Source organism: Cloeon dipterum, chromosome 4, assembly GCF_949628265.1.
Source record: "Cloeon dipterum chromosome 4, ieCloDipt1.1, whole genome shotgun sequence".
Lineage (NCBI taxonomy): Eukaryota > Metazoa > Arthropoda > Insecta > Ephemeroptera > Baetidae > Cloeon > Cloeon dipterum.
Window position 1 is genome coordinate 31,424,673 of NC_088789.1, and position 21,540 is coordinate 31,446,212.

The 21,540-nt window shown below is 42.5% G+C and overlaps 1 protein-coding gene and 1 long non-coding RNA gene across 2 annotated transcripts; one reads left to right on the forward strand and one right to left on the reverse strand.

Annotated features, from left to right (window-relative positions):
- Nucleotides 1-79: 79 nt before the first annotated feature.
- On the reverse strand, nt 80-6,293 carry LOC135943018 (uncharacterized). The gene is made up of 5 exons (XR_010575155.1): nt 6,125-6,293; nt 5,490-5,718; nt 5,019-5,151; nt 1,934-2,088; nt 80-1,877 (listed from the first exon to the last, which is right to left on the reverse strand). It is a non-coding gene; the product is annotated as an uncharacterized LOC135943018 (long non-coding RNA).
- A 1,369-nt stretch (nt 6,294-7,662) lies between these two features.
- Nucleotides 7,663-9,931, forward strand: LOC135943017 (zinc finger protein draculin-like). The gene is made up of 2 exons (XM_065489406.1): nt 7,663-8,551; nt 8,614-9,931. Exon 2 carries the CDS (start codon nt 8,775-8,777, stop codon nt 9,921-9,923), a length of 1,149 nt encoding a protein of 382 aa, XP_065345478.1. The 5' UTR covers nt 7,663-8,551; nt 8,614-8,774; the 3' UTR covers nt 9,924-9,931.
- Nucleotides 9,932-21,540: the final 11,609 nt, after the last annotated feature.

The following is a 21,540-nucleotide window of genomic DNA, read 5'->3' on the forward strand; positions in this document are numbered from 1 at the left end:
GTCCCATCTTGAGAAAAAAGAAAATCAATGAAAAGCATTGGCTTCTGCACCTTTCAAAATTAATAAATGTGTACTTACTATTCTAACTCTATTTCTCTACAAAAATCATTTGAAAATTTACATAGTTTCAATATTAAAAAATAAAGTTTTAAAAATCAGGCTAACGTTTGGTTTGAATAAACTGAGTTGGTCCAAAACGCCAACCATGTCTAGACTTTTGTCTAGCTCTGTCTAGACTTTTGTCTAGACAGAGCTGCATTCCCCTGCATATTTGGAATTTTTCCCTGTGCAGGAATAGGGTTTGGGGAGGGGACAGTGCCTAACCATGGAACTGAAATTACTCCCACTTTTTCAATTAAAACAAGGAGATAGCAAAATGTGTTATATTAGGCATAATAGATATCTCAAATGCAATCATGCCGTCAAACTGTGCGGTATTTGGCTGCAATGTTAGCCATAAAAACTATAACAATTATGCTGATGACTTTTCTGCAAAGGTAAATAGATGCCAAAAAATGCAAATTTTTTATTTTAAAATCAACTGCCAATATTTTGCACATATAGTTTAAGCAATTGATGCTTTTCTTCAGAAAATTGCATATTGGTGCAGTAAATTTAACTGACCAACTCAATTTTTCTAAATAAATTAAATAAAAATAAACACATAAAACCGCATTATAGAACTCCTACAGCATAAATATTTCATGATTTTTTAATATCTAAATTTAAAATTTAAAAAAATGGAAAAATCATTGTGCGACTTTTAGATTTTAATGAAAACCATAAAATCTAATTAGTAAAGCCACCGAATTAGCAATATACAGTATATATAGAAAACTGCCTGTAAACAAGAAATATCTGACCACGGTGTGTGTTTTGGTGCTCTCACTTTCAAATAATTTTTTTCAGGTGCCTAGTGCAATTGGGTTTCGCTTTTTCAGTGTGCCCAACAGCTCTGAATTAAAGGAAAAATGGATTTGGGCAACAGGAAGGCCTAGGGAGAACATCAAGAACGTGCAGAATCTTCGTTTCTGTTCTCTTCATTTTTCAAGAGCACAGTACTTGGAGGACAAATTGCAGAGGCTTATGAACACTGGCAGCAAAGCCACTGGCCAAATTTTAAGGGATGACGCAATTCCCGATGTTCTCCCTTGGAAAACAAATCAAACAGGACTTGACATTGTCGTTGGAAGATCAGAGCGTGCACTGGCTAGGCGGCAAAGGTATATAATAAAGTTTTAAAAGTATGCAGACTGGTGTTTTTATCATATTAGTAAGATATGGGTTACAATTTAATTAATTTATTTTAAAATTTTGTGAAAAATTCTCTCAACGTAAACAACATAAACCAAACAGAAGGAAAAAATCTTAAAAAATTAAAAAAGAAATAACGTGCGATTATTATATTATTTTTTTCTCATTCAGTCTTAAATAACTTTGCCTAAATGCTGGATAGTTTTGTTAACTTATTTCAAGTAATAATAATAAGAGGGAAACTTGCTCAGGTTCCTAAGCAAAGGCACTGATATCCCTATGCAAACGCATCAGAACTTCAGCTTCTCATCAGCAGTGCTCATTGTACCAGCTCTTTAAGCCTCTTCGACATCATGCTGTTTGATTTTTTTCAGTCAGATCTCGAATTTCTTCTGTCTCGGCTTTTTCACTATCTATTCCGTTGTTTCCCAAAGAAAAAAAATAAAAATTTGGTCACTTTAATGAGTCTAGTAAATTTATGATAAAAACCTTCTAGTTATTATAGAACTCCAGCAGACCAAATGATACAAAAAAATTGCGCTGAGCATGAAAATGACAGTGAGACCGCTGGTGGAGATTTTGTTCAAGAGGAGGATGTTCATATGGCCACATCAGAACAAACTCTGCGAACAGAAAAGTATAAAAACATTTGAAATGCATCTCATTAATACTAACTTACATAATTGCTCTTCTTTAATAACCTAGACACAGGCAAGATTCACAAAAACCGCCCAAGGTTGGGTGTTCAGCTGCTGGCGGAATTAAAATGGATCTCATGGGTGCGGGTTCTCCCTCTGACTTCTTTCTATGGTAAGACTGCCAAAATGCCCAAACCTAAAACAATAAAAGACAAATTATGATAATTTAAGTAAAATTAATAACATTACTATAACATAATGGTGAGAAAAATTTAGATTAATATTATCTTCATTGGCAGGCTGACGAAGAGGCTGTATGGTGTAAAAATGCCACCCTATGCTCAGAAAGATGAGGGCTATGAGAGCAGATACTCATGTGAGATTGTGTCAAGGTAACCAGAAGCAAATAAATATATCCAGTAATCATATATGAATATAAAATTTTCAGACAAATCATTAAGGATTGCTTGAATAAGTTAAACAATCAAGAATCTGAACTGGCAAAAATAGCGGCGAAGCTTCATGAAGAGGAAAAAGAGAAATTGGAGTTGACCAAGCAAATCAATGCTTTGAAGGACAAAGTAATCAAGTTGGAAGGTGAAATTACGAAGATCAGAGAAAACACCTCGAAACGATTGACAGCAGCGCAGACGGCCAGGCTGCTTGATGGAAAGCAACCACACTATGACGAGTCAGATTATGAAATTGCTATTCGTCTCTACGCAGCTGGCGGAGCCAAGGCCTACGAAATTGTCAGGGTTGAGCTCAAAATTCCTGTACCATCAATTTCTTCTCTTCAGAGATACTTGAGTCGGATGGACTTCTCTCCGGGGTTTTTAAAACCATCACTCTCTCTGTTAAAAATTGCACTGCCGTCAATGCCAAATCTGGAAAGGATAGTGGTAGTGTCAATTGATGAAACTGGCACAGGATTTAAATATTGTTTTGATCCAAAAATGGAAAAAGTGGTTGCCCCTCACAGGTACTTGCAGGTAGTACTTGTCAGAGGCTTGTTCTCAAACTGGAGCACTGCACTCTATTACAACTTTTCTACACCGACATCAAAGGACCTCATCGAAGCTGTCATGCGTGAAGCTCATACCACTGGACTGACAGTTGCAGCGCTGGTCTGTGACATGGGTTCAAGCAACGTGGGTGCGTTGAAAACCATGGGTGTGAGCAAAGACAAGCCATATTTCACCCACCCAGTAACAGGAAAGCCTGTATTCTGTTTTTACGACGCACCACATTTGCTTAAACAAGCCAGAAACCACTTCCTTGACGAGGGGGGAATTAAAATTCAGCCAGAAGAAGGAAGCAGGAACAGGGTAACTGCAACAAGAGATCCAGTGGATGAGCTGTTGGCAAACAGCAGCACTTACGAGATGCCATCACACAACATTCTGGCTTCAGATCTGCATGTCCAAGGATATGAGAAACAAAAGGTCGACAAGGCTGTGAGACTCCTCTCCAAAAAAACAAGCTCTGCCCTGCTTGCTGCTGGAAACAATGGTCTACTGGTGTCATCAAATTACGCTGTAAATCAAACTCATCTTAAACTGTAAAAAAAATTAATTATTATTTTACACAGGCTACCGCAACGTACTGCAGAGTTATTAGCAGTTTCTTTTCGATCTTTAACACCCGACCAAAGTCACTGGATGAGAAAGATGAGGAAGGAGAAAGTGAACCATGTTTGTCCCCGTTTGGCAGATACCCAGATCAACAGGCACAAATACTGAAAGAAGTTTACAACTTTGCCAGAAATTTGAGTGTTGTTGACAAAAACACAGGAAAATCAAAGATCCAGCCATGGCAGGATGGTATTATGCAAAGCTGCAAGGCTCTGGAGAAATTGCACCAGTACATGGTTGAACAGTACGGAGAACTTGGTGCTTCCGAGCTGTTCACCATCCGTCTAAATCAAGACCCATTGGAACGGTATTTTGGTGCACTGCGCTCTGCTTTTGGGGCCAACACCATCCCAGACCCTGTAGAGGTACAGAGGCGTATCAAAATGATGACGCTGGGCAACTTTTCCAATGCAAACACAAGGAAGACCAATGTTGCTCTTGCCACAGCAATGGAGAAAGAAGGAATCTCTTTGCTTTCAATCGCGGTAAATTTTAAGATTTATATTAAATTAAATTTTTAAGTATTTAAATTTTAAAATATTCAAATTTAAAATTTTACTGTTAGTTGAAACTTAATAGAATAATACTCCAATTATGTTGTAGACTATGAAGGCGCTTCATGCTGAGGCAAGTAAGGCTGGAGACAAATCTCAAGATGAAGATGGACCTGAAGAGGAGGTGGAGGAAGAAGACGAAGAGGGAGGTGTCTGCGCCAACTCATACGAGATTCCAACAGACTGGAGTCCTCCTCACCACGACGTTGACTACGACGTTAGTCTCAAAGATATCGCAGATGAAGTCGCGGGAAGAATGGGAGTTAAGTTCCCAGGTCTGGTTGCACTTGGCGCGAAAAATAGAGCCGCACAGGAGAGTCACCTCTCAAGCAGCAGCAGCGTCCCGGCATCGACCTTGCTCCGCAACCAAGTGGATGAAATGGACATAATGTTCAGAAAATTCCACGGGAATCTGCTAAATGGGGATGGCCAAGCTGACTTGCAAAACGACGTCCACAAGAGGTAGACAAATATTAGTAAAAAATATAAGATTATAACTCATGCTTTATCCAACATAGATTCGCAGAACAGATCACAAATAGTCTGCCACAGGTTGCTTACGAGGTCGCGCTTTGCTTCTCACGTCGAAGACTCAGAATGAGAATGCGTTTCTTGAATGAAAACATCTGGAGGTCGAGAAAAAGGAAAAGCAATAGCCAAGTCGAGTTTGATGACAAAAACAGCAGGACTAGCAAAAAGAACAGATTGCACAAATAAAATTTGTTGCAATAAAAGGGCAACAATATATTTAACAGTGAAAATCGTAAAAATTCAGTTTGTTGAGCTTTGCGCAATTTTTGTAATTTTGACTCAAAATTGTACGGTTGACGAGGGCAACAACTACACTATATTTAATCAAAATCCAAGCACGTTTGCCAATCCTAGTTTAGATCCTGCGTTCCACTAAATGTATTTAAATGATTTCATAAGATAATTACCAAAGACACTCGATGACCGCACAGGTTTGGCGCTGGCAATTCCATTGGTGGCAGTCGGCTTGTCGGTCTGGAGAGCTGGCATGCACTTTTAGCGGTTGTCTTGACAGCACGACCATCACGGTGCTCGGAAAGGCTGAAAAACAAGGGCAGTTTAGTTTTCAGGTTGTATCTTTGTGACAGCCAGGCCGGCTGCATACCAAGTTTGAAAATTGCGAAAATTGCATCTTTTGCCTTGAAAGAATTTCTATGTAATCATTCCTTGGTGAATGATAAGAGAATAAAAAGAACTGGACAAATTTGGAACATTGTATGGTTGCAACAATTCGTTCACATAAGCTATGGTTAAGTCACAGTTTCTGCCGGGTTACACATCTCGCCAGTTCTTAAGAGAATCCCATGTTAGAGTAGAGGTGGCGAAAACTGTAACACGGCGGCGAAAACTGTGACTTTTTTCCACATTCTCGTGCTCACCCAACACAGCTGTAACGACGCTCTTGGCAGCGAACCGTCTCAGGGTCAGTCTCAGGGCCCTCAGCACCTTTCAGGGCCTTCTGACCGCGGTCCTCTGAAGCAGCAACGGCGAGCAGGTCGTCAGCAACAAGGGTGTCTGGCTCGTCTGCAGTAATGTTGGGGCCGGAGCACTCGAAGGCCTCGCCAGTCTATTCAGTCGTCTGTCCATATGGAGGGCAGGAGGAGGACTCTGGAAGGTTACAAAATAACAATTAGTAAGGTCAGATATTATTAAAAATATTTAAGGCGAGAATCGATAATTGTTCAAACTGATACAAACAATTTCAATTTATCATACGTAGACTAATCGAGTTCAAATAAAGGCCAATTTCGCTTGAAGGCAAGCCAGGCAAGGCAAAATATTGTCTTTTAGGTATTTTAGCAATCCCAGACTCAAAGAAATGCGAATTAAACCAACTTACAAGCATCATAATCAGCGATGAAAACATTGTTTACATCCTGACAAAACACATCCCGGCCCGCAGTAGGCTTTACTTTAGCTGCTCGTTTAAGCCGTTTTTACGATTTGCTGTGCACAACTATTGGTGCCAAACTACTAAAAATCACTGCTGATTGGTCAGTACCCGATCACTTACCTCCATGTCCACTAAAATGGCCCAATCAAGCGTAGAAAGAGCCGGTTCCACGTTAGCCCATATGCCGTCTGCGGTCCGAGTCCCCGGGCTCAAGTACTGCCTTCTCTTCATAGGTGGCGCTAAGAGATCGCCCTCCAGCTGGCGCGCGAAAATGAACTGCGGCCCCCCTGATAAATATTCGCTTGTGAGAATGGGAGGATACAACTAATCGCGGCACTATACAACCATCGAGAAATTCAATCAAGGAATTAAGCTCACAAATTAATGGTTATCAAAGTATTAACACAATTCAGATTATTATTAATAGATATTTTACTTTTGATTTGGCTTTAAAACTCTTACAATACTTTAAAGTATTTCGATTTACAATTTAATTCAGACTTTTGTTTACAATTTCAGACCTAACAGTCTTATTAATCAAATGCACAATCTTGTACTTTTAATTCGTACTTGGAATTCGCTTTAGTAACACAATTTTTAACTCTGCAATTACAGCTCTCTGGCCTTCACAGATTATATTTTACGCTAAAATCCTAACTAACTCATTATCTTCACAATTCTCAGCCTCAAAATCACTTAATCGACGCTGAACTGTTATTCGCTGATTCGCTCAACCCACCAGCTCTCACATACAGACTTGCCTTGCATCAGTTTTCCAAAGAAAACACCACCAACAGCAGCAGAAAAAGAAAACGCACGCACATCCGTCTTTTTCCACTGCTGAATGCCAATAGTGCGAAAATCGGAATGTGCAGATATTGTCTGTATGTTCAAATAATTAGTACAAAATATTTGTTCAATTTTTAAATTATTTTTACTCATCAGTAGATTTAGATAAGGCGTGGTTACAATTACTTTTTTCAATGTGAGACGAGACTTTTTATGATGCGAGTGAGGGCTTGGCCCAGCAGCAGATAGAGAGATTAAATAGAGAGAGATCGGCGCGGCGGCGACGGCGGCGGCGCAGGTCTGCTCGGCACGTCGGACAGCCCTCCCGGTTTTGCGTGGACCGTAAGTTACAGGCAACAGCCAGACATAACTTTTTTCGTGGTGTTACAGAGAGAAAGGTTACCACAATTTACTTTCAAAATTAAATTAAATCTCATTTTAATTAATATTTCATGTTAACATAATTTTAAAGCAAATAATTCATTGTGACCTGCCTGCTTGTTGTTAGGTTGGAAATCCACGTTTCTCGCAGAAAAAAGACAAATTCACTATACCTACACTTATATGTGCTGAAATCAATTCTTAAATTTGCAAAATGATAGAGACTCTCATTATATTTACTGCAGGCATTCACAAAATTTTATTTCCAAATACTTTTAAGAATCATGGCAGAAAAAAGTTCATTTCTAAAAGCGCCTGCAACGAGAGAGGGAGTGTTGCAGCAGAGCACAGAGCAGCCAAGATTGTGCATCAAAACTCAAAAGGGCGTAATGTACAAACTGTCCGGTTTAATTTTTGACTAAAGTAGATGTAATTAATTATACCATTTTATTCGCACTCTAATCAAAAAAGACCATTGCGTTGTTTTTGGAGCCCCGCGCGCGTAAGGAAATAAAAAGTAGATAAATCCTAAGCAGAAATCACGAGTACGCCAATCAGAAGGCAGCAATCAAGGAGCGCTGAACGCTGATTGGTTGCCTCTAGAAGCATAAGAGAGTTAAGATGAGGAGTTAATATCAAAGCTCAAATATTAAAAAAGGTAAGTAACGCAAATTCTTTATAGCTCTCTAAGATAAATAACGAATTAAAAATAATTTAATTTTAAAATGAAAAAATAACAAATAAACATGATAAAAAAACAAACCAGCTTCGAATTTTCTACTCCTTGTCGCACTCGCCACTGAGAAAAGGGGCGGAGTTGTTGATCAGCAGCTCTGTTATTAGCTTGCAAGCACACAAACACGCGACGCGAGACTTATAAACAAAGTAAACAAAGTAAACAAACGACTTCAGAGAGTATAAAAAGCAAGATTCGCGTGAAAAACAAAGCCCTTTTTAAGAAAGTTTCTCTCTTGCACAAGCCGTAACTAAAGGAGTCAAGACGAGAGATGCTGCGAGGCAAAGAAGGAAAAACACCCATTCAAAAGCCGCTTTGCAGACTGTGCGAGTGTCCGACGTCGGACGGCCACGTCCTCGCGTCGCAGGTGGACAGGTTCAAGCTGAGGAAATGGGCCATGAAGGTCATGAACCTGACGGAAAGAGACGAGAATTTGCCAGACGTGGTTGAAGAAGACGCTTTGATCTGCTATTTTTGCATCTGGCAGGCAGAGTGAGTTTTTTCACGAGATTAAAAATTTAATTTTGATTTTAACGCGTGTTTTAGGTTTGGGGATGAGTCTGGTGACGAGGCTGTTGCTTGGTGGCCAAAAAATCTTGATTTGGAAAAAAACGCGAGGGTGCTGCGAGAGAATTATTCAGGTGCTTAGGATTTTTTATTAAAAATATTCATCAGAGTAATTTATATTGTTTAAATTTTACAGTTGGAGAAGTAGAACAGTGTTGGGTGCAGTTGGAAGTGGTTGATCTGGCGAAATACACAAAAGAATCCACTGAGAAGAGAAAATTCAACATTGATCTGGCTAATTACGAAAAGCCTAAAAAGAGTAAAACCGTCCGGGGAGTGTGTTTTTACTGCGGCAAGATGTACAACAGTCTGATGAATCACATCAAATATTCGCACAAAGAAGCCATCAAATGCGGAATTCTGGGCTGCGCGACATTCTTTCACACCGAGGAGGAAAAGGAGCAGCACATGCAGCAGGTTTCACACGAGAAACGAAACAAACCATGCAAAAGCAAGGAAATTCGTTGCAAATATTGTGAAAGTGACAAATTATATTCCACATTGAAATCGTTGAGGCTGCACATGAAACGCCTCCATCCGGAATTTTCCATGCGGTGCTCGCGTGTTGGCTGCCAAGAGTTTTTCAAATCCAAGTCTGAGATGGTTGCCCATATTAACTCTTGGCACAAACGAGGACAAAAACAGCGTGTTCTCCAGTGCAAGCAGTGCGAGTATTTCACCAGGCACGACGAGCACATTTTGAGACGACACGTCGAGTCGAAGCACATGCCAAAGACCTTCAAATGCGACAGATGCGACGCCAAATTCGGCTCGAAAGCGGCAGTGGATAAGCACTTCATACAATTTCACACGTTTGTAAACTGCAAAACTTGTGGCCAGGACGTGGCTCTCGGACACAAACCATACCACGGAAAGCCATCGGTTTGCTACAGATGCAAACTCAGATTCAAGTGCTCGGGTTTGTACCAATCGCATCGGGAGAAATGCAAACAAACCCTCCTTACTTGCAAAGTGTGTGGAAAATCGTTCCCCGTGGATTCGAGGTTGAAAAATCACGTGAAAAACGTTCACACCAAAACTATGATTTTTCGCTGCGAGCATTGCGACCATTCTACCCATGACAAGATCCACATGCAGGGGCACATGCAACGCAAACACCTTCCGAAGACGATCAAGTGTGAATTGTGCGACAAATCGTTTGCCACGGAATCTCTTGTCAATATTCACAAGTCGGCGGCGCACTCGTTCATTCACTGCGCTGAGTGCGCGCAGGAAATTCTGCGCGTTCACAAGTCTACACACATGAGCGTCAAGAGTTGCCGCCGCTGCAAGTGCAAGTTCAAGTGCCAGGGACTTCTTGAAATTCATAGCAACAAGAGCTGCCAAAATAATAATTACTGTTGCGACATTTGCCAGAAATATTTCAAAAATAAGGCTGATTTGTATACTCACATGGTTAACAATCACATTCGTGTGTATAAATAAACTGTCCCTTTTACAGTTATTTTGCTTAAATTAAAGATTTGGGTGGTGTTTTGTGTCAAATAAAATGAAAAATTTGATTAATTATTGTTTCTTAATTTTAAAGGAGTTTAGATTATTTGAAATATAAAGCTTTCCAACGAAAATATTGCAAAATCTTATTTTCAACACTAAAGCAAGCAATTTCTCAGGTTACCATTTAAATTTTTGAGAAAATTTGCTAGAAAGCATGCTAATCAAAAATTTCCTAAGTCTAAAACCACGTTTTGTTTCACAATTTTAGGAAGTCAACTCTGAATTTTTTTATTTTCAGTAAAATTGCATTCTTTGTTTCGGAAAAATGCTGCTTAATGCGAACCCTGACACCAAATATTGATGTTTAATAAATATATCATTGTATTCTGGCTAAATTGATTAAAATCATATACTTAAAAATATATAAATTTCAGATTCAATTAATTAAACTATGATTTACACCATTCTAATTTAAATTAATTTAATTCCGCCCCTCTTGGGCCCTCCAGACGCCAAAGTGGCGCTGACTAAACCTTAAAATATTCGATTTACTTGAAAAGGTCGGTGCGGAGAATCAAATAACCGACCTGCCGTCGCCGAGCATCACCAATTGCGCTTGAAATTACTGAAAATCAGCCTTTGAGCGGATTTCAGGTCGAGATTTACCCTGAGAAAGGTCGTGAGGGTACCGCAGGTCAAAGCCCCGTCCAAGACCTGTCTGTTGAGGGTTCGTGGGCGACGATCAGACCAACGGCTGAATTTTAAGACAAATTAAACCATTTTCCCTGGTAAACATCACTTATCGCAAAGCCAAAAGACAAAAAAAATTAATTCTAATTTTTCTATGACAGAAAAATCCTGGAAATCGGTTTCCAGTCTGGGAGTATTCCTGCGTTTGCGATGAAGTCGGTAAAATAATCTCGAATTTTGAATTTTTCATGTTATTGGTGGCACTCGGCCCGACGCCACTCTGCTCGCTGCTGCACCCGCTCGCTTCCACGCCACGCCACTGAAACACTAGAGTCCAAATTTAAAACAAAACCACCTTCAAATAAAGCAAGAGGGGATTTAACGTGAATGGCGAATATTCAGAGCATGCAAGGGATTAAAATAAAAATGAAACGCACCTGCGTCTTGTCGGAGGCGGTGCCCAGGTGTCCATCAGTCACCGCCGATGATCGTCAGCAGCTGCTGAGAATTTTTGAAATAAATTTTTAGATTATTTTTCAGAGTCAATTTGTATTTTTTGTTTAAATCTGTTCTATTCATTGAAATTTAACAACTTTTAAAACATGTTTTTGGTAACTAAGAAAGATTTAAATTGGCCTGAGAAAAACTTCTCGGAATTTGAACTACAAGGTTCCAGACCTGTCAGGTTATATACAGTTTAGCGACTATTTTAATTCACAGTTGGAAATGGCGAAAAACAAGTTTTGTCACCTGCACGTCAACAAGGAACAGAGCGAAGCGGTCGGAATAAAAAGCAGGAGAGACGAAGAAAGGCTGTCGTGATAAATAAATTAAGTTAAACGAAGCATCGGCCGATTAGCAGTGAAAGTTGATTTTTATTGCCTCGCCCTTAGCCTTGACACCCATTAAGATTTTTCGGAATTGATTTGTTTATTTGTCCCTTTGAATTTGAAGAGGCGAGTGAAACGAAGTGGGAAATTATCTTAATTAAATTCAAATGGAGATTACAAATAATGAACGCAATAAAATTTAATCTCGAGCCGTAATTCTATGTTGCTGCTTTTCAACAAAAAGGCACTTTGTATTTCTTAATTAGATATTTCTTAATTAGGATAAACCCGAGATTCCACCCATAAGCAAATTTAATTGACAAAAAAATAAAACCAAAACGGGCATTTTGGAGGGTCTTTCCGCGGCACCGGGGGGAGCAGGGGGATGGGGAGTTGAAACTGGCGCCATCGTCCGCGGAATTTATCGGCGAGTTCAGCGAACACCGGTTTTGGCCCGCAACTCCCATAGGGGCCGAGATAAAAAATTCTAAAGGCCGAAAAACGTGGTTTGGACAAAAATTATTTTTTTTGAGGAGTCCCCGCGAAGGCCCACGACGTCCGACGGCTCACCGCGACCACTCATTCGAAAGACGCTGCGATTAGCTTCAATTTGACGGGTAGCACCGCCATCCTGCTTGAACCGCGCGGAAGGTGGAAGGGCCGAAAGGGTTAAAAACAGGCAAAAGTCGAAATCCCCATAAGATTAACACAGGAGCCCACTTTGTTTGGGATTAAAATTCCAAGATAGCCAATTTTTAATTTCGCTTAAAAAAAATAAGGCGCAGCGAGTATGAAATCCAGGTGACTTCCTCAGGGTCAGCGGTGACCCTTCAAAGTTGAAAAACGCGATTTTTCGGTACTCGCGGCCCCCCCGCGGAGTCCCGATAGGCCCCAGCGCCCCCAAACTCGAGATTCGAGCAGGCGACGAGTAGACAAAGCCAACGGTGTGCGGAAAAGATTTTTCCGCACCGGAGCGAAAAAGTTATTAAACGGGCAAATTTTGCCCATTTTCCATTCCGTACCTTTCGGCAGGCATATCTTCGGACCTGGGCAAAAACTGAAAAAAATGTCCCATTCATCGATGCGCAATTTATCTCCGAACATTTTAAGACCAAATTCGACCTGATCGGATGAAAAGCCTGGAAGGAGTAGTCTTTGGCGAGCGGCGCGGAAGGGTTTTTCGCCTCCCATAAGCTTAACATGGGAATTTGGAATTCGGATTTCGGGCGGAAAAAATTCTTTTGGGCCGCGATTACTGTGCTATTCGCTTCCACCCGGCAAACAGTCCCTGCAAACCGATTTTGGCGGAAATCCGGGCCATAGGCGAATTACGGCGGCGCATTGAAAATCCGCGTTTTGCCGTGCACGCAAATGGAGAGTCTGGAAATACGCGCGGCGGCGCCGCGGAGCCGCCGGCCGCTGAATCTCGAATTTGACCATCGGACCCACACGACTGAGTGCGCGGGTGTCTGAAACCGAATTTTTAGCGGTCTAACTCTTCCCAAATTCGTTTTATAGGCGATTTTCGGTTTTTCGCGTGCACGGCAGAAGGAGCGTGCGGTGCGGCACGGAGCGAAACAGATTTATTTTTGCCAAAATTCGAGTAATCGCCGCAGCGTCGACCGCGACCCCTCATTCGAAAGCGCCCGCCGAGCGCTTCAACCTGGCGTGCTCAAACGACCTTCCCCAGGGTCCCCCGACCTGAAACCCTTTCGCAGGCCGAATTTAATTGCGTTTTCGGCGTTTTCAAGCAAGTTTGACGCTGCGCTGCGTCGACCAGCCGCACTTCGAACACCAACCTTCCTCAGGTCGCCCACCCTGAGCACTTTTACTGCGCGATTCAGCCGGCCGCACCGACTCATTTCGCTTCCTTCGTCGCATTCAGAGTGCGTTTCCGGCGCCGCAGGCGCCGGCACGCCGCCGCCCGGCGGTCGCCGCCCGCCACCCGCGAAGCGCTTGTTTGCGAATATTTTGAAGTTGAGCGGATGAGTAGGTTGGCGAAAATGAGAGGTCGCGCGCGTTCGGCAGCGATTGCATGAATTAAAATAATTTATTTTGACGCGGCGCCGAAAGAGGGAAGCTGCTCGGCCTCCGCACACTCACGCGCAGCGACGAAAAGTCTAGCTTTTCGCTCACTCGGCGGTTTGCCAAAAATAAAGTCCACTCGAAAGTCAGCCGCGAAAAAGTCTTCCAACAGCAGGAAAAGAAATTCTCACTCACATTCAGACACCGATACCGATTGGGTTTTTGCTGCCGCTGCCGCGACCAAAAGTAAGTGAGAAAACACAAATTAATCGGATTTTTGACCCAGAGGAGCACAATTCAAGGCCATTCGTTCCATTCGCATCAAAAGGAAAATTTTATTTCGAGATAAATCGAGTTTCATTAAAATTAAGACTTTTTTCATTCGTGAAAAGTCTTACCTTGACGCTTTGAATTTTTAATACTAATATTTTGCCCAGACTATTCTCCAATTTCGAGTATATTTGTTCAGATTCGGCCTGCACATTAATTTAAGGAGCATCCGCCTCCGCGATTTTGCTCAAATCTTTGTAAAAATTGGCAAGATTTGGCTGCACAAACATTTTACGCACGATATTCTGCTCTTGGCCGCCTGAGATTAATTTCAAAATGTATGCAATCGAGTTCAAAATTCTATGTCCAGTCACAATTGTGTCAATGCGGAAAATAAGGCAAAGAAAATATGGAAAAAGACGAGAATCGGGAATCGATGCAACAATCTGGACCTTTAATAACATTTTATTGGCTATTTTATCAGACCGTTTTAAATTTGTCATTTAGAACCATAGTTTGAAAGCAGCGGAAAGTTTTTTTTCCCCATTGGAACGAGTTGGCGGATTAGAGCACGGAATTTTTAAAAATATCAGTCGATACTGGGCGATAAATCGATATTTTCCTATCCTTAAACACAACGCAATATCGATGTATCGCCCATGGCCGAGCGGATGAGTTGGTTAGCGAAAATGTTCGGCTGCGATGATGCGACTGCTCTCCCGCTCGGTTTTTTATTTGGACGAGGCGCCGAGGGAGGGAATCTCGATTTAGTTGCTTGCCACGCACTCACGCGCAGCCTATTTAATACAATTAATTTATAAACGCGAGCGACGAAAAGTCCCACTCTTCGCTGCGAGCGAGAGAAGAAAGGAGGCAGGCGGCAGGCGCAAGTAAATCGCGAGCGGGAGCCAAACCGGGAGGAAAGACGGATGAGCCACACCTTGCTCACTCACAAAAAGCAGTTTTTCCAGCGTTCGCATTTCATTGCCGGTTGTGAATTATTTCTCAGGGTGGCCACCCTGGGAAAGGTCGCTTGGGTGGTTGGGGGGTGTGCGCGCCGGCGAGACGCTTCCGGGGATGGCGGGTCGCGCGCGAAAATCGCTCCGCCAGTCCGGTCGTCGGGCGGCAAAAACCTTGGCGCTCTGTTCGAGGGTTTCAGGTCGGGGGACCCTGAGAAAGGTCGGCCGGTGGCGGCGGGTTGAAGCGCTCGGCGGGCACTTTCGAATGAGGGGTCGCGGTCGTGCTGCGGTGGATACTCGAATTTTGGCAAAAAAATGATTTAGAATGTGTCTTGTGCGCTGGGTGAAATGCGCCTCCAGTGCACGCTGCGCCGCTTTCGCACTTGCACGCACTCTAAATGAGACGAAGGAAGCGAAATGAACCGTTGCCGCCGTCAAAATCGCGCAGTAAAAGTGCTCAGGGTGGGCGACCTGAGGAAGGTTGGTGGTTCGAAGTGCGGCTGGTCGACGCAACGCAGCGTCAAACTTGCTCGAAAACGCAATTAAATTCGGCCTGCGGAAGGGTCTCAGGTCGGGGGACCCTGGGGAAGGTCGTTTGGGCACGCCAGGTTGAAGCGCTCGGCGGGCGCTTTCGAATGAGGGGTCGCGGTCGACGCTGCGGCGATTACTCGAATTTTGGCGAAAATAAAACTGTTCCGCTCGGTGCCGCACGGCGCACGCTCCTTCTGCCGTGCACGCGATTTGCACACCAAAAACCGAAAATCGCCTATAAAATGAATTTGGGCAGAGTTAGACCTGTTAAAATTTGGTTTCAGACACCCGCGCACGCACTCGTGTGTGTCCGATGGTCAAATTCGAGATTAAATGCCCGGCGGCTCCGCGGCGGCGCCGCGCGTATTTTCAGCCTGGCCATTTTCATGCCGGGAAAAACGCGGATTTTCAATGCTCCGCCGTAATTCGCCTATGGCCCGGATTTCCGCCAAAATCGGTTTGCAGGGACTGTTGGCCGGGCGGAAGAGCGTGGTACCAAAGATTTTTTTTCCGCCCGAAATCCGAATTCCAAATTCCCATGTTAAGCTTATGGGAGGCGAAAAACCCTTCCGCGCCGCGCGCCAAGCACTACTCCTCCAAGGTTTTTCATCCGATCATCCAAATTTTCATCCGAATTTGGTCTTAAAATGTTCGCAGATAAATTGCGCATCAATCAATGAGCCATTTTTTTCAATTTTTTTCCCAGGTCCGAAGATATGCCTGCCGAAAGGTACGGAATGGAAAATGGGCAAAATTTGCCCGCTTAATAACTTTTTCGCTATGGGGCGGAAAAATCTTTTCCGCACACCGTTGGCTTCGTCTACTTGTTGCCTGCTCGAATCTTGAGTTTGGGGGCCCTGGGGCCCATAGGGACCCCGCGGGGGGCTGCGAAAACCGAAAAATCGCGTTTTGTACCTTTGAAAGGTCACCGTAGACCCTGAGGAGGTCACCCGGATTTCATACTCGCAGGACCTTATTTTTTTGGGCAAACTTAACGATTGGCTATCTTGGAATTTTGATCCCAAACAAAGTGGGCTCCTGTGTTAATCTTATGGGGATTTCGACTTTTGCCGGTTTTTAACCCTTTCGGCCCTTCTCGCTCCGGCGCTGTTCAAGCAGGATGGCGGTACTACCCGTCAAAATGAAGCTAATTGCATCGTCTTTCGAATGAGTGGTAGCGGCGGGCCGTCGGGCGTCGTGGACCTTCGCGGGGGCTCTTCAAAAAAAATAATTTTTGTCCAAACCACGTTTTTGCACCTTCCGAATTTTATATCTCGGCCGCTATGGGAGTTGCGGGCTAAAACCGGTGATGGCTGAACTTGCCGTTGAATTCTGCGGGCGACGGCACTGGTTTCGACCACCATCCCCCTCGCACCCCCGCTGCCCCCGTGAGAGCGTCGAAAAGGCCCTTTTTGGTTTTATTTTTTTTAAATTCGCATATGGGAGAAATCCAGTCTTGCACACCTGAAAACGCATTCGTGGGCGACCCTCGTTCGACCACCTGGGTTTCGCCCCGATCCGCCCCGTTTTGGCGATTTTTTTTACACAGGAGCATAGGGAGGCCGCTTGCAAAGAGGGGGCTCCCCGGGCCCCTATGGGGCGGCGGCAAAAAACCTCTGTGGCCCGAACCTCTTTCGCCCCCCCCCCCCCCGCATCCGTCCCTTTAGGTACCACGAGAAGAGCCAGAAAGCACAAATAAGAGGACTGCATTTTAAAATTCCTGCAATCGAAACAAAATTTTGGCTCAACTTTTTATTTTGCGAAGCCGTGTGATTTTTAAAAACATTTTATTTTGTCCAGCTCAAAAGTAATTTTATTTCAAAAAATCATAATTTGAAAAGATCTTGATTTGGCCAATTGATTATCATCGCCCTACTGAAGCTACACTTTTTACAAAGTCTCACTATTATCTTTTTAATTTTCATCAGAATTGTCTACACTTTTAATTCCCTTCCGGATTTGCAAAATATTAAGCAATAACCATCGGATTTTGATCGAAATTTCCTCTTGCAAAAAGTCCGACTTGCAAAATTGCTCAGCTGATAGAAAGAGCGGCACGCGGTTGGCCTTGAAACTATTATCGGGTCGTGCAGTCAGCGCAGCAGAATAGAAGGAAAGTCTAACATTTGGATGCTATCGCGACGCGAATAAAAAAGAGGCCCAGGGAGAGCAAATATACGCATCAGCTCCAAGCATTCTTTGATTCGCGGCTCTACATGAGGAGCAAAAATGGAAATGGATTTAATCTGCCTCTCCGAGAGGAATATTACTTTAAATCTGAGATGCATCAATCTCTATTAGTATAATTAATTGGAGGAATGCTATTGTTGACAGGGTTCGCAAAAACCCGCATTTTTCCAAAAAAAAAAAAAAAAAACACTGCAATGCATAATGCTGTTTTTTTTGCGGGATTTTCTGCAATTTTGCGCATTTTTCCGAAACACGAGCATTTTTATAGAAAATCAAAAATTCTCATGATGGATGACCAAAAATAGGGTTTTTTCAAAATCACCAAAATCAGTATTAGAGCCACTGGTTCCACCAAGAGACTAAAATATTTAACCCTCTGCATAATTTTCTGAAATTTCAGACTTTTTTCAAGCGAAAATTGACTATTTTCGGGTTAAATTCGGAAAAATGCGGAAAACCCCAAGACTGGTGGGTTTTTCCAGCCTTGTGTCTGCTGGCGCGTTTTGGGCTCATCAGGCCAGAGAGAATCACGACAAACAATGACCCACAAATCGAAAGTTTTTAATTAATTAATAATTTTTCTCAATCAGAAAAAGCTGCTCAGTAGTTAATGGCTAGACTTTCTTTTCTTGTTGTTTGACAGCAAAAACGAGGAATATTTTTTGCACAGCCGCTTTTATCCTGTTGTTGGACTTTGTGATTATGATTATGCCTTTTGTCAGACCTCTTTCACAATTTTAGGCAACTGAATATATCCATATACGACTCTAAATAATGAAGATTTTCGATGCGTTCTTTACTTTGCATTCTTTAATTCTTCAATTTAATCTTTAATCGGGATAATTTTTTTAGAAAATGGTTTTGGCTCGAAATATATTTTTTGATTAGACTTTTGTCATAAAAGTCCACCTCTTTGTTGCGTCACTAATTGCACAAATTCGACCAAAGTAGCGTAGACTTTCACGCGCAGTGCTAATTTTAGTTTATATCTTAAACTCGACTGTTGCTCAACAAAAGCCCACACGCGCACGCACGCGGCGCTGGCTGTGTGAGAGGCGACGCGGGCCGCGGCGGTCTATCCTTAAATTATATGCTGCTGCTGGCCAATAAGTCTAGTTTCAGTTTCTGTTTCTGATTTCAAAACTCTCTGCCTGCCATGCCAAGCAACTCCCGATCAATCCCAATACAGGGGCGCGGGAACATTTAAAAATACATGAAAACGCACCATTAATATCTTCCAGAAACACTAAGACTGTGACTGCGCGCGGTTCCTGCTTGTAAAATTAGAGAAAAAATATTCTTCCCCGCGAAGAACCACGCCGCTCTCCGGCGGACTCATTAATTTGCCCCAAATCTCAAGGTACTGTTCTTCGCGTTGATCGTCAGCAGCTGGTGAAAATTTTTAAAATAAATTTTTCGATTAGTTTTCAGAGTCAATTTGTATTTTTTTTGTTTAAATCAGCTATATTCATTGAAATTTAACAACTTTTAAAACCTGGTTTTGGTAACTAAGAAAGAAAAAATTTAAATTGGCTCGAGAAACGCTTCTCGGAATTTTAACTGCAAGGTTCCAGGACCTGCCAGAATAAATATAATGCAACGATTTTAATTCACAGCTGAAAATGGCGAAAAACAAGTTTTGTCAATGCACGTCAACAAAAGCGACATAAAAAAAGGAACAGAGTGAAGCGGTCGGAATAAAAAGCAGGAGAGACGAAGAAAGGCCGCGTTGTGAACTGTCTCGGCACTCCAATTGCCGAATTTGCGAATATTTTGAAGTTGAGCGGATGAGTAGGTTTGCGAAAATGAGAGGTCGCGCGCGTTCGGCAGCGATTGCATGAATTAATATAATTTATTTTGACGCGGCGCCGAGAGAGGGAAGCTGCTCGGCCACCGCACACTCACGCGCAGCGACGAAAAGTCTAGCTTTTCGCTCACTCGGCGGCTTGCCAAAAATAAAGCCCACTCGAAAGTCAGCCGCGAAAAAGTCTTCCAACAGCAGGAAAAGAAATTCTCACTCACATTCAGACATTGATAGCGTTTGGGGTTTTGCTGCCGCGACCAAAAGTAAGTGAGAAAACATAAATTAATCGGATTTTTGTCCCAGAGGAGCACAATTCAAGGCATTTCGTTCAGTTTCCCGATTCCATTCGCATCAAAAGGAAAACTTTATTTCGAGATTAATCGAGTTTTACTAAAATTAAGACTTTTTCAATTTATAAAAAGTCTTACTCTGACGCTTTGAATTTTTAATATTAATATTTTGCCCAGACTATTCTCCAATTTAGAGTATATTTTGTTCAGATTCGGCCGGAACATTAATTTAAGGAGCATCCGCCTTCGCGATTTTGCTCAAATCTTTGTAAAAATTGGCAAGATTTGACTGCACAAACATTTTACGCACGATATTCTGCTCTTGGCCGCCTATGATTAATTTCAAAATGTAGGCAATCGAGATCAAAATTCTTTGACCGGTCATAATTGTGTCAATGCGGAAAATAAGGCAAAGAAAATATGGAAAAAGACGAGAATCGGGAATCGATGCAACAATCTGGACCTTTAATAACATTTTATTGGCTATTTTATCAGACCGTTTTAAAAATTTGTCATTTAGAACCATAGTTTGAAAGAAGCGGAAAGATTTTTTTCCCCATTGGAACGAGTTGGCGGATTAGAGCACGGAATTTTTAAAAATATCAGTCGATACTGGGCGATAAATCGATATTTTCCTATCCTTAAACACAGCACAGTATCGCTGTATCGCCCATGATACCGATATTTTTTAAATTGCGTGCTGGGGCGGATTACTCGGGGGCGGATTACGACAACGCACCCTTTAAAGATAGCTGGCAACACTGTACAATGCTACCCTTATGCCCGGCGTTGCCATTTTCTCTCAAGATTGCGTTGACGCTGTAATCCACCCCCCGCAATCCACCACTTGGGAAGGGTAAAACGGGTAAAGAGATGTTCTTTGTTTTTTTAAAGAGGTCAAAACCGTCGCAGCGGAATAGTTAAAAAAAATAACAGAACAGAATGGTTCAAATTGGAGATTGATTTAAACCTGTGAAAATTACAAAAAGCTCCAAGGTCGTGGCCGAGCGGATGAGTTGGTTAGCGAAAATGTGCGGCTGCGATGCGACTGCTCTCCCGCTCGGTTTTTTATTTGGACGAGGCGCCGAGAGAGGGAATCTCGATTTAGTCGCCTGCCACACACTCACGCGCAGCCTATTTAATACAATTTAGGCAAGCGATAAAAAGTCTCCTCACTCTTCGCGCTGCGAGCGAGAAAAGAAAGGAGGCAGGCGCGCACATACGTCGCGTGCGCCGAGAGCCAAACCGGGAGGAAAGACGGATGAGAGCCACACCGTGCTCACTCGCAATCAGCAGTTTTAGTATGTTTTCCAGCGTTCGCATCTCATTGCCGGTTGTGAATTATATTTGTAATTACGAGAAGAGCCAAAAAGCACAAATAAGAGGACTGCATTTTAAAATTCCTGCAATCGAAACAAAATTTTGGCTCACCTTTTTATTTTGCGAAGCCGTGGGAGTTTTTAAAAGACATTTAATTTCGTCCGGCTCAAAAGTAATTTAATTTAAAAAATTATAATTTGAAAAGATCTTGATGTGGCCAATTGATTATCATCGCCCTACTGAAGCTACACTTTTTACAAAGTCTCACTATTAACTTTTTAATTTTCTTCAGAATTGTCTACACTTTTAATTCCCTTCCGGATTTGAAAAATATTAAATAATTGCCATCGGATTTTGATCGAAATTTCCTTTTGCAAAAAGTCCGACTTGCAAAATCGCTCAGCTGATAGAAAGAGCGGCACGCGGTTGGCCTTGAAACTATTATCGGGTCGTGCAGTCACCGCAGCAGAGCAGAAGGAAAGTCTAACATTTGGATGCTATTGAGACGCGAATAAAAAAAGGCCCAGGGAGAGCAAAAATACGCATGAGGTTAGGCTTAACGCGGACGAGACCTTAAAAATAAAAAAGCTTAATTCTTACTGATATACTGGCAAAGAAAAATTAGCAGGCAGAGGCGCAGGAGTGACGAATCCGTCTGCCACCTCAAAGGCTCGGGGAATGACAACCCTTAAATTG

Coding starts and splice junctions, on each gene's coding strand:
- LOC135943017 (XM_065489406.1), top strand. CDS start 8,775: ATGTACAACAGTCTGATGAATCACATCAAATATTCGCACAAAGAAGCC.